Source organism: Eublepharis macularius, chromosome 4, assembly GCF_028583425.1.
Source record: "Eublepharis macularius isolate TG4126 chromosome 4, MPM_Emac_v1.0, whole genome shotgun sequence".
In the NCBI taxonomy this organism is placed as follows: Eukaryota; Metazoa; Chordata; class Lepidosauria; order Squamata; family Eublepharidae; genus Eublepharis; species Eublepharis macularius.
In genome coordinates, this window is record NC_072793.1 from 118606038 (window position 1) to 118619815 (window position 13778).

Below are 13778 nucleotides of genomic sequence, written 5' to 3' on the forward strand. Positions count from 1 at the left end.
TTTCCCCACTGTGAGCGAGTAGAGACAATGAGAGGTAACCTGGCTAGGCTACAGGGTGGCACATAGCCCTCCGAGTTAGCAGCGTAAAGAAGCAAAGTAACAAAAGTGCCATGGCTACTGTTCTGGTGTGGTGATTCTTCTTTGTGCACTCTGGGAAGAAGATCACATTGCCATAGCTATCAGTATGGATCCCCTTGCACTGCATATGTCTCTGCCATGTTCGGTCAAAATATTATTTTATTAATTCATTGTCATAGTTGTTTCCTATCTAATTAGAATTGCCTTTGCAAACAGAAATTAAAATGCACTCTCAGTTTTACCTTGCCCCCAATTCCTGAAGGATCTGCAACTTTTTCCGGTTTTATATCCTTCATGACACAGATGGCAGCCATGACAAGTTTAACACCAGAAGGTGGATTCTTCATTGATTTCACAATTGTAATATCTGCAGGCTAAAATGAAATATATTGAGTTATACTACAATTTCTACTACCTGAAAATGGTGGTAAGAGTTATTTTGTATTATATATTTAGGTCTGCAGAGAATTAAATTTGTTTCTATGTTTATTGGCAGTCTTAAGCTGTGCTTTTAAACTTTGTTTTTATTCATTCATTTCATTTATTCATTTTATTCATTTATTATTCATTAAGAGCCCCGTGGCGCAGAGTGGTAAGCTGCAGTACTGCAGCCCAAGCTCTGCTCATGACCTGAGTTCGATTCTGGCGGTAGCTGGGTTCAGGAAGCCAGCTCAAGGTTGACTCAGCCTTCCATCCTTCCGAGGTCGGTAAAATGAGTACCCAGTTTCCTGGGGGAAAAGTGTAGATGACTGGGGAAGGCAATGGCAAACCACCCCATAAAAAGTCTGCCAAGAAAATGTCGTGATGTGACGTCCCCTATGGGTCAGTAATGACTTGGTGCTTGCACCTTTACCTACCTACCTTTATTCATTTACAATGAGGTTTTCTTAAAGTTATATTATAAGCTGCCTTGAGTTCCTGCCAGGTAAAAGGTGGCTAATAATGTTTTAAATAAAGAAATAAATATTACTTTTACACTTTTTATTGCAGAAATGCTTCTGTCACACCATTGTTTCCAATCTCCCCTCTTCTCTCTTCTTCCTCGCCTCTTATAGCTTTTTCCATGTATCCATGCATCATCAAAATAATACTTATTTCCCCTCTGTATTTAGCCTTGCTCTGTTTTGTCCATTTTCAGGTGGTCTAATGACATCAATTTAACTTGCCTTAAGAGTGTCCAGTGCAGACAGTGCTGCCTCTAGGGCTGGAATTGCCTCTGCAAGGTCACTCTCACATTCATTCTTTAGTGCCTGTGCTTCTGCTGCTTTTTCTGTAGCAAGCTCTTCATCCACTTTTACAGTTTTACTTTTGGCTTCTACTTCTGCAGATTCTCTCTCTATGACCTAAAAGAAACACAAAGAAATAGAAATAATGATATACATGCCATCAAGTTAAATACTCCTATATAGCTCTATCAGATTTATTTATTTATCATATTTATACCTTGCCCTCCCCGTGAAAAGGCTCAAGGCGGCTAACAACAAAAACATTTTATATTAAAATCATCAACAGTTATCTAAAACAATATTTAAAACTCAGTGCATTACCATACAAATATTAGAATGGCGCCGTAAGTAATACTTATTCATTTATTTACTCATTCATTTATTAAGAACTTTATTATTTTGAAAGAGATGAGCAGATAGTATAATGATGAAATTTAGACAAGATTCTAAGCCCTGCATTCAATCAACTGATAAAAAGCAGCCAGAAACACTTTCTGTGGCTTATTTTACCCTTTTAAAGGCTGTTTCATATCAAAAACATCATACCGCACCCATTCCACCCAAACCAAGCTGAAGCCAGAGACGCTGTTGCAACCAAAGCAAAGGAATGCATTGTGCTTGTGTCTGGGTAGTGCTTGGTTCTGTTCTGTGGCATTCCTCCACTAGCTGAACCCAGTGCCTGGCTTCTGTGAATGACAATGGTTCTGTTGGGCTAAGTTGCAACAGTGTCCCTTCCTTCAATTTAGTTTGAGTGGAATGGATGTGATTCTCTGCTGTGATGTTGGTCCTCTTGCTTCACTTTGGTTCTGGGAGGATTCCATTCTTGTACTTCAGTTTGCTCCTGTGGGACTTTCTCTTTGTTAGTTTCCTGTCCAAAGCAATCATTTGAAATTTGGTTTTATGGCTGGCTATATGCACTTAAGTTTAGGGCCTTTTTCCTTTATGCACCACCCCCTTGATATCTGAGAAAGAAGATTCCTTTGAAGGCTGGGGCTGTTTGGTACCATGGCTCCCAGGCTGATAAGGAGCAGCCTGTCTCTGGAGGTGTGAAGATTCTCAAGGCCAAAGGCCTTGGACAGTCCGGCTCTGGATATTTCAGTTAATTAGTGCAAGGCTTCTTGGGACTTGAAAAATTATTTCCTTCTTCACACCTGTGAGGCATAGTAACTGCAGAACTAGTCTCATAGGCTTGCCCTCAAATTAGCTAACTTCGGACATCCTGCTGGCAGCATGCCTTTAAAAGATGGGTTTCAAACTAGCTTTGTTCCATTTGGGACACCTCCACCGTTTCCATTTTGCCTTCTGTCTCCCTGCTTTGCTGAAAGTCTTGACTCTGGAAGACCACAGCCTTAGCTGGTCTTTGTTTAGATTCTTGGACTTTTTGACTTCTTTGGGGACTTGTCATTTTGAAGCCTTGCTGAAGTCTACTATTTGCTTGAAGGTAACATCTGGAAATTAGCTTAGGGCTTTTTAGTAGATGCTAGGTTAGTTTAGTTTTTATTATATTGTTTGCTTGCTGCACTCCTCTATACTTCTTGATAATTGGCTTGCACTTCTTTAATAAATTTTATTATCTATATTTTATGTGGAATTCATTGTGTTGATGTTCCAATCCAAATCTAGCTATTTGGCCACTTTGCCACATGCTACCCGGCTAACTTGTTTTGGAACTCAGCCTGTGAGGTGCCTACCTTGGAGGGCTGACTTTTGTCTATTTAGTTCCTGAGGGCTGGAGGCTTGCCTCTCAGTATCTAGCTGTGGGGTTAGTCAGAGAGGTTGGTGGTAGCAGCTTCCAGATTTGGTTTGCTATTTTGTCACTTTGAGATCCTTGGGCTGACTTTTCTTGGAGGATCTGAGCTGGAACAGTCCTGGGTTCTTGTACATCGCAGAACCAAATTAGAGAATCAGTTCAGTATTCCCAGAATTTCGAAAGTTTTGGGACTCCAGAATACTGAATCTGGATTTCTCAAATTTTCTTTTGGTGCACACCCCTGATATATGCTGCCACACTTCTGAAGCCTGGGCCTACTATCCTGAATAGCTATAGGACTGGGATACTAGATACAGAAAAGGAACAAGATATGCTGGAAAGAAAAAGGGCAGGTGTAGATAAGCTTACATGAGGAAGATTTAGCTATAGCTGACACTGAAACATTTAATTTTTGTGAGAAAAGATGATTTCAACTAAGATTACTAGAACTGGTGTGCATGTGTGCACGTTCAAACACATATGAGTCACACTACATGGCTTGTCCATTGACAAATTATTATTGCAACAGACCTGAAGCACAGTAAATTAGACTTTCATGCTTGCTACTGCATATAACATTTAAGTAAGCTGGTGCACTGCAAAATTTTTAAGAGCAAAAACTTTACCTTCATCATAGTTGCATTGTCTACTTTAGCCTGTTCCAATTTAGGCTGCAAATCAACCAGTTCTTTTTTCATTTCGCCAACCTAAAACCAACAGCAGCTGTACATGAGTTGTTTACAATATAGCAAACTGCAACTAGAGAAACTGACATTTAAATATATAATCATGTATTCTGAAAATTTGCATCAGTATTTTGATTAATTATATTTTCCTTTAAGAACCCTACAACATTAATGACAAGAATATATAGTTTAAAACCTAAGTATGGAGTATATAGAAGCAAAATAAAAACTATGAAAAAGACAAAAGAATTTTACAGTGCTGGAGGAAATTGGTAAGCAGCTCTCACAAGCCATGGATGCTGAGGCCGCACGTTTGCATTAACTTACCTGAGATTCAGCAAAAGCTAGTTTGTCTAAACCATTGGTATACCGTTTTTTGGCCCTCATCACAGTATCTCGTTTTGAAGTCAGAAGTTGTTGGAATGAAGCAATAAGTTCAAGATAGGAAGTAGGGGTAACATAATTATGCCGTCCCAACATTTCCAAAAATCTGTGGAGTGAGAAAATAATCTTTAGCTGCAACTGAAATTCAAAAGAAAGGATCCATTTGTTCATTTACAGGATATCTCATTTTAGCTGAATATTATTTTAACCTTCCAAGATACCCATGTCACTAAGGGCTTTCCTGAATACCCAGTGGTTTAGAGCATTAAGTGTACAGTTATTACCCTTTTATTGGGCACAATCAAGAAGCCTTCCTTCTTTTTTAAAAAAATGTTAACCACAAGGGGTGTGTGGAAAGACATGCTGAATCTTTCCCCTGCCCATGTTGTCTTCACTCCAGCAACTGTCTCTCAGCTTTCTTTTCCCACCTACTTGGACTTACATGTGGTTCTGGAGCTTCGCCAGGACAAAAATGAATTGGCTATGAGGTTATATGCGAAAAGTGGCAGGTAAAGAAAAGTTTCGGCTCCTCTCTCTAACCTGCCACTTTAAATACACCCCTGGCTCACCCACAAAACCTACATTTGATGGTAACTGAAGGTTTAACACACAGGTTTAACATGCATTCCTTTAGATTCTAGACAACATCATGCAGCTAAAGTGGCTTTTAGTTCACCTTAGAGGAACTGAGAATTAACTGTGTTATTCACGATGTATTTACTTCTGTGAATCCAATACACCTTGGGTTGCTTTCATAGATGCTCTTCTACCATTGCAGTGATGGCAAACTAGTTTCAGATGGGTAGCCATGTTGGTCTGCAGTAGACCAGCAAGTTTTTAGTCCAATAGCACCTTAAAGATCAACATAATTTTCAGGGTATAAGCTTTAGAGAGTCAAAGCTCCCTTCATCAGATATGAGTAGGACTGAAGATCCCTGAGCCTTTATACCCTAGCTAGAAGGTGGAAGGGGTGTTGTAAGGAAGGCATCAGAATGCAAAGGTACAACACAGCTTGATTAGGTGGAAGGGGTGTTGCAAAAAAGCGTGTCAGGATGTAATGGTACAATGCAGCTTGATAAGGGCAGAAATTAGCATCCGTAGTGAGTTAAGAATCCAGTATATCTATTCAGCAGGGGGGAGGGGGCTCATTGTTTTGAATTTGTGAACTCAATTTCAGCAATTGTAATCTTCCCTTTGTTTGAGAACTGCGACATTTAGGCCAGCAACAGAATGTTCTAGAATATTAAAATGTTCTCCCCCTGGTTTTGGGGTGCTGTGATTTCTATTATCAGATTTATGTCAATTTATTGTTTTGCATAGGGACTGACCTGTTTGTCCAATGTAGACAGTGGAAGGGCATTCCTGACATTTGATAGCATTTATAACATTGGACCAGTGAATGAACCTGCAATGGTATAACTGGTGTTGTTAGGCTCCGTGATTGTGTTGTTGGAGTGAATATAACAACAACAACAACAACAACAACATTCAATGTATATACCGCCCTTCAGGACAACTTAACACCCACTCAGAGCAGTTTACAAAATATGTTATTATTATCCCCACAACAATCATCCTATGAGGTGGGTGGGGCACACAGAGCTCTGAGAGAGCTGTGACTGACCCAAGGTCACTCAGCTGGCTTCAAGTGGAGGAGTGGGGAATCAAACCCAGCTCTCAAGATTAGAGTCCTCCCACTTTTTAACCACTACACCAAACTGGGGACAGAGGTAGCATCTTGGTTTATTGCAGGTCCTGGTCCCAAAATCTGTGTCTAATGTTAGGAAGTATATTATTATGAGTGAGAAGTTGTTTACGGTTGGGCGCCTGTCTGTGGGCAAGAAAAAGTTTGTTTCTCAATACTTGTGAGATAGGAGTATCATTGTCCTGCACAGGTTGTAAGTCATTGCTGATGCACTGAACTGGTTAGAGCTGAGAGCTGTATGTGACCATCAGTGACTTTCTATTGTTGTTTTGTTTGGGCCTATCTTGTAAAGGTTATCCTTTGGTATCATTCTGGCTTTGCTGATCTGTTTCCTTATTATATCAGGTGGGTATTATAATCCCAAAAATGTCTGTTGTAGATCCCACAGGTGAGAATCTCTGTCAGAGGGATTGGAACAGATACAGATGTAATGCAAAACCTGGCTGTAGATGATGGATTGTTTGATCTGTACAGCTTCTATCTGTACAGTGGGGTCTAGAAAATGTACATCCTCTGTGGATAGATTCATGGTCAGGTTGATGATAGGGTAATGATAAAAATGTCATTAATAAATCTCAGGTCCAGGAGGGGTGTTAGCGGGAAAGAGCTGAGGAAGCCCTGCTCCATCAGCCATGAAAATGTTGGCATATTGTGGTGCCATGCAAGTACCCATGGCTGTGCCATTGATCTGAAGGAATAAATCTTCTCCAAGCAAACTAGAATTTCTGTTGATAGCGGGTACTTGCCTATTCTAGTCTCATGCAGCAAAGTCCCCTCCCCCCATGCTGTTCATGAGGGCTACCTGGCTTCCAAGAGCAGAATTTTAATGATGTGCTCACTGGGCTGCAGTGGGAAGGGGGAGGTAGAAGAGCTCCATTTCAAACTTTAATTCACTAATGGTACTTTAGATTCTACTTATTGTTGTGAGACAGTTGTTTAATTACTGTGAATGAGTTTATAATTTATGGTTATAGATGCTTAAAGAACATTGATGTTCTTTAATGGCTAGATATGGTTTCTCAGCAGGAGTTAAATGTTAGGAGATTGTCTCCTGTCAGCTCTGACCATTAACTTAAAGGAAGTGACCCTTCTTGATTGTGTGTGCATGTGTAGAAAAACAGCAGGCCTGGAGTGTGGAAGAGAGAGAAACTGAAGAGGGAAAGCTGTGAACTGGCTGAAGGTGAAGCTCCCTGGAGGACAGGAACTTCTTCTCTGGGTATTTAATGAGGCATAGCAGAAATAGTGCTGCATAAAAGTGTCCCTCTTTGGCTCTACCTATATATCTGCAAATAAAGCAAATATTTTGAAAAATCATGTTTCTAGTATCCTCTTCCCAGGCCACACTGTCCCTGTAACATTTCACACCTTGAGAAAGTTGGAAGTGTGTAGCAACATGAATGAGATAATAATCAAAGTATGCTACTAGTAAAAAAAAAATTAAAAAGTATGCTACTAGCATTTTCTGGAAAAAAAATTATCCTAAATTTTAGTTTTGTTTAAATTAGAAGAATTTTTTTCATAATTGAACAGTGACATAAATATGCATAACTCCTTTCCAATATCTTACATATTATATTAGGTTGTTTCAAAATGTATATAGAAATATCACCTTGCAGAAAGTGTCAACACAGAAGTATGGAAGTGTTTGCAGATAGGAACAACTTCTTGCCGCTCATTGTCTGTGAGCTCAAGCCTTTCCAAGAACTTAATAGCCACACGTTCAAGAGCATCATCAGGCCAAGGCTGGGGGAAAAAAAGAGCTTTATTTGTGATCCCCCTTCCAAAACGAAATACAGCTTTTAACTATATTCTTAGTAGTAGTTCTTCCTGAAATCTGCTGTAGGCATTTGGGTAAGGAAGGAGGCACAGTTCACATCACAGCCTATTACATCTGATATACTGTCATTATTCAAACTCAACTTCCTGTTTCTTTCCTCCCTCTAAGGAATTTTGCTCAGTTGGTGAATACTGAAGTTCAAATTGTGCCTTTTTCCAGGTATCATTATTCATTTTTCGTATTTTTTTAAAAACCATGTTTTTGTGTGAATTGCACATTGTACCCATGCATCATATAACTAAATGTATCAACCTTACCCCAGACCCTAGATATTCTATTATCTCAAATTAGCTATTTTATGGCCCTTCTTGAGATTATTCACAGCATTTAGAAATTAGGAAGGGGAACACACAATATATATGGAGCTGTAAATACAAGAATACTGAATTCCAGAAACAATTGCATAAAACGAGCTATTTGGCACCAGTCATTTTCTCAGAGATGTGTGTTTTGAGGCTGCTAAAATTGGAAGGAAAAAGGCTTTCAGAAAGCCACATTCATTATTTATATCATGATTTCTCACTCCTGTGACCTGTTAACTAACTAACATTACAGACATTCATATATGTATACATACACACATTCAATGCTGGTTTACTCTTTCAAAACTATGAAAGGAGATTTTTTTTTTAACATTTCTTGCAATTCGGGAGAAAATGTTCTTCAGGGTGAGAAAATAGTGAGGCTGATGAACTATGTATTTGGCCATTTGTTTAATTATATTTACAAACCTGGAACCAGTCAATAGTACAGCAGTTGATAAGTGATGGGAACTGTCTCAATCGGTTGCGAAAAGCATCTCCAATCGGGCTGAAAGCAACTACAACATGGAGATTTTCTTTGCAGCGATTCACAAAGAAAGCAAATAAGGCCAAGGGACCAAGCTCTTCATGTTTATTGCCTGCCTGGGCTACTGCACGAACACCCTAAAAGAGAACGGACTCTAATTAATTACATGAATTAAATAAAATGAATTAAATAATATAAATAAAATAATCAAACCAATAAATAGAATGTCAGAGCATGACAAAATTATATTTCCACTCTGAGCCCTTTGGAGGAAGGATGGGATAAAAATGTACTAAATAGACAGGGGTTTAGGTATGTGTTTAATTTTGATGAGATTACATATATATTTATGGACTGCAAATGTTCATCAGTGGAGAGCCAGTTTGGTGTAGTGGTTAAGAGTGTGGGACTCTAATCTGGAAAACTGGGTTTGATTTCTCACTCCTCCACTTGAAGCCAGCTGGATAACCTTGGGTCAGTCACAGCTTCTAGGAGCTCTCTCAGCCCCACTCACCTCACAGAGTGATTATTGTTGCAGGGATAATAATGACATACTTTGTAAACCACTCTGAGTGGGCATTAAGTTGTCCTGAAGTGCAGTATATAAATCGAATGTTATTATAGTATATTGTTATTATTGGCATACTATGTTTAAGAGAATTCTTATAAGGATACCTCCATAACTTCTTGTTTTTCATCAGCTGCAAAAATATTAGGTACTTCTCCAGTATTGAGCAAACTGTCAACATCTTCCAAAAATGCTTCTTCTTTAATTTGCGTGTCTGTGATTAGAAACACAGTTTTCAAGCCCTTCACGCCTGCATTCCTCAGGAGGTTCTAAAAAAACCAAAAATTGGAAGGATATTCAAAGAACTTAATTTTACACTTAGTAACTAGGGTGCAAGTATACGTACATTTTAGCCTGTAATATGGGTCAATGTGGCTATATTTCAACATTCCATCTAAATTTAAGTTTGCAAATACTTAGGACATTGCTAAGGTGGATTCTTCAGCGTGGAAGTAGCTTTCTTGAGATATCTGCCTGTCTCATCTCATCTTTAAAAACTGCCTGGAGATATAAATGTTTGCCAGGTGCTTTCAGAAGATTTAATGTTAGTTTCTTTAGTATACTACCAACTGTTCCATGCTATATTCTGTGCTTTAAATATAGGTTTATTGAATTTTCCTTGTGTGATACCTACTTACAGCATCTTGACCCTTAACTGGAACACAGGTACTGTACACATTATCAAGTAAGTTAGCTTATGCTATAATAAAATTGGTTAGTCTTAAAGGTGCTACTGGACTCTTTTTGATTTTGCTACTACAGACTAACACGGCTAACTCCTCTGAATTTATTTATAGACAGCCTTCAACTAAATGTCCCCAAACTGTTTTCAGAGTACTCAGTAAATACATATCAGTTAAAATCAGTAAACCTCTTCACTATAAAATTACTAAAACCACTAATCTATTATTGATGTTATTATTATTGGAATCCTTAGGAACTGATCCTGTACTCAAACTCAATAATTACTTGTGATATTCCTCTTAAAAGAATGAACACAGTTACTAATTTTTACTTGATTAAATTGTAAGCCACTTCAAGTAGAACTCTGGTGAGATGGCATAAAAATCTTCTTTAAAAATTATAAATCGCAGAGGTGTAATATTAAAGCTGTTGAATAAGATGACATTGAACAATTAAAAAAATTAAAAATACTGGTATAAAACCAACCAGTCTTAATTTTTACCTTTAGATCATCCCTCCATTCATTTATTCCATAGCTCTTAGAAATTTCTGGCTGAAAAATGCTCATTTTGGCCATGGATGTAGCCAAACGAGTCATGGACTGGCGGCCACTTCCTCCCATTCCAACAAGTAAGGCATTACCTCCTGACTGCTTCAGCACACGACATATGCGAGACAAATGTTCCAGCACATATCTATCATAGAAATATATACATAATGAAAAACAGAAGTACCTATGTCTGAGTTTATGCTAACTAAAACTTTTTTTCTATTTCTTTTTTGTAAAATGTACCATGTCCATACTACATCCCAACCACAAAATATATTTCCCAATCATCTCAAGGTGTTCTCAGACAACTGTATGGGCCTCTGGGATCAAAAGCACATTGCACAGACCTTTTATCATGACCACAGATGACACAGCATAAAGTTCATTCTTGCTCTGCCTTTATTCTGAGTTTATAGGCTGGTTGTCCTGTGTTTATCATAACTGTGACTGCCTAGTTCTTCTCTCTCTCCTTCTTTGCAGGAGCCTACTACTCCTCGGGCAGTGAAGGGATCACTTTCCCCTAGTGGTCCAAATTCCCCAAGCTTTGATCCCAAGCCTCTTTTATAGCTGGGGTAATTTCTGCTCTGCCTCTTTGCTCCTTCCAGACTTTCTCTCAACCCTTTCCCATGGGCCATGGTCTGGCACTGTCTTTTCTGGATCCTCCTACACCCCATATTGGCTGTCCTGCAGTCTCTCCCCTCCAGGTTCTTAGGAAGGTCTATCACTGTACCAAAATCTCTTTTGCCAGAGCTGCACTCCCATGCCCACTGACCAGCCACGTGTTGGGTTTGGCCTCAGTCCCCTGATACAGCTGCAGCAGTCACACACACACACACCCATCTGACCAGCTAGCTGATTCAGCAGCTACTCTGACAGTGGTTGGAAATGCCGACAGGCTAGGGTTCAGCCATTATGTCCTGACTTCAGCCCCCTCTGAGAGCAAGTAGGAGGAGCTGAATAGAACTGTGGTATGTCACCAGGGCTGTGCATCACAACAATCCTTAATCAATCCTTCTAATAATGAACTTGATGGTTTTATGTTATCAGTGGGAAAGCAGAATGGGGCGACCCACAAAGAACATTGAAGATGTTTGCTGCTCTCCAGGAAACATAGAATGTAGAGAACATTTAGATATCAGTTAAAGGGGAGGGAAATAAACAAAAGGAAAAGGGGAAATTGGCCTGAGTCCTTAACAGCTTCAGGATCCTAGAAGGGGAGTTCATGCTATGAACTCCCAGCTCTAATTCACCCCGAGAAATACAGAATACTCTAAGCTTTTAAAGGACTGACCCTTTTGAAGCTAAAGAGTGTACTAATAATAGAATTAAACAGGATAAGAGGAAAAGGTTCCCATCTAAGGAACACATTGTGAAGGGGACAAACCCCTTAACAATTTTTAGTATCTTGTGATACGTGCATGTGTAAAATTAGGGTTAGGATGATGCGTACTGTCAGGGATACATTTCCTACCTCCAGTGTCCCCCCACCCCCCACCCCGGCAAACACACATCATGAAGAAAGACTGGAAAATACTGCCCTCCTGCATCACACTGCTCAGGTGCAGGGTTAGATGAGCACTTTTTTACCCATTTAGCCCTGAATCTCAGAGCCAGGGCAACTGTGCTGTAGCGCAAAGGAAACTGTTCAACTCATCCTGAACCTAAGTTGTATTACTCAGGCTACAAAGAAACAAAAATATCATTGCTCTAAATAGGAATAAGCTGCACAAGTCCCCAAATAGTATATCATATAAACAGTAATAGTTGATGCACCTAAAAATTACTAAGTTCATTCTCGATTTGTGAGTTTGGTTATACTCATCCAAGCACACCTCCACGATATCACTGAATACTTGCACAGATGGAATTTCAATGTAAAGTCTTTCATCACCTTCAAGGTCAGGATTCATGTAATCTCCAAACAGCAGATTTCTCATATTTTCTTCAGTTACCTGTTGGCCAAAAATGAACAGCTTGTAGTAGAATTCTATAATACGCTTGCATGTAAATAGTTCTATAATCAAGCAGATGCAAAGCCACATTGCTCTACTTCAAGAATCGTAATAAGAACCCAATTAATGGTCTGAAAGCACCTGATGCTGTAGCATAACTGAAACTGAATGAGTGTGGATCTGATTAATCTCTTGGGTGACAGATCACCAACAGCAGGATACTGCTAACAGTATCCTGGGGTGGCTCATGCCAGTCAGAAAAACAGCAACATCATAAACAAGATAAGGACAGTAAACAAGGTAAAGACAGTCATGAACAAGGTGGGAATCTCTATATAGTGACTCCACAGGTATGCAAAAAACTGTTACTTTTTAAATTTACCAAAAGGAAAAAAGAGTTGTGACTTAAAGGCTGACCTGTTGGTGCCCTTTATCAAGTGGCTATCCCTGTGCTATTCAACAGCTACATGAAACCACTGAGCCTGGTCATCTGAGGATTTGGATGAAAGAATTATCAGTATGAACATGACATCTAACTCTATTTCTTCTTTTCAGCTAATTCAAGTGAGGCAGTGGATATTCTGAATCAGTATCTGGAATTAGTAATGGGCAGCATGAGGACCTATTAACTGAAGCTGGATCAAGACAAAACGGAAGTGTTGCTTCTTGTAACAATAAAACTAACCAGGACATGAAGGATTAAGTAGAAAGCACTGAACTTCCCCTATATAAATAGCTTAATGCAAAGGCAGTCATATTCTGGCACACATGCCACGCAGCAGCCCATAAGTCCATAATTCAGTACACAAAGCTGGTTCTCTGCCCAAGCAACTGGCAAGCCCCTGAAGTGTTGATAGTGGCACATGGGCTTGCTTTGGTCCCATGTATACAGTTAAGAGCAACCCTTATCTCTCCCCACTCCTGTTTTTGCCAGCATACCAACATCTTCACAGGGAGATGCTGCTTTTTATGACATTCAGTTTAAAAAGGTTATATACCCCTGTGTGTATGTTATGTGCCATCAAGTCGCCTCCGACCTATGGCAACCTTATGAATGATACATCCAAAACATCCTATCATTAACAGACTTGCCCATATCCCACAAACTGGAGGGCATGCCTTCCTTTTTTGAGTGAAGCCATCTCATTTTAGGGCTTCCTCTTTTCTTACTGCCTTCCACTTTTCCTAGCATTATTGACTTTTCCAGATAATCTTGTCTTCTCATGATGTGACCAAAGTACAATAGCCTCAGTTTTGTCATTTTAGCTTCTAGGGAGAATCCAGGCTTGCTTTGATCTAGTACCCACTTGTCTTTTTGGCTGTCCATGGTATCTACAAAACTCTCCTCCAGCACCACATTTCAAATGAATCAATTTTCTTCCTGTCAGCTTTCTTCACTGTCCAGCTTTCACATCCATACATCACAATAAGGAATACCATAGTTTGGATTATCTTGGTCTTGGTTCCTAGAGAGACATCTTTATCTTTAAGGATCTTATCTAACTCCCTCATAGCTGCTCTTCCAAGTCTCAATCTTCTTCTGATTTCTTCATTGAAGTCTGCCTGTTG

The 13778-nt window shown here is 39.4% G+C and overlaps 1 protein-coding gene across 1 annotated transcript in view; it reads right to left on the reverse strand.

Moving 5' to 3' along the window:
- DNAH12 (dynein axonemal heavy chain 12) overlaps positions 1-13778 on the reverse strand; it is a 176388-nt gene that overhangs the window by 60843 nt on the left and 101767 nt on the right. The window contains exons 41-49 of the mRNA XM_054976049.1: positions 12031-12209; positions 10210-10402; positions 9131-9292; positions 8398-8592; positions 7439-7572; positions 4068-4230; positions 3681-3761; positions 1245-1421; positions 321-452 (exon numbers count right to left, since the gene is read on the reverse strand). Coding sequence (XP_054832024.1) covers positions 321-452; positions 1245-1421; positions 3681-3761; positions 4068-4230; positions 7439-7572; positions 8398-8592; positions 9131-9292; positions 10210-10402; positions 12031-12209 — 1416 coding nt within the window. The remainder of the gene's footprint in view (positions 1-320; positions 453-1244; positions 1422-3680; positions 3762-4067; positions 4231-7438; positions 7573-8397; positions 8593-9130; positions 9293-10209; positions 10403-12030; positions 12210-13778) is intronic.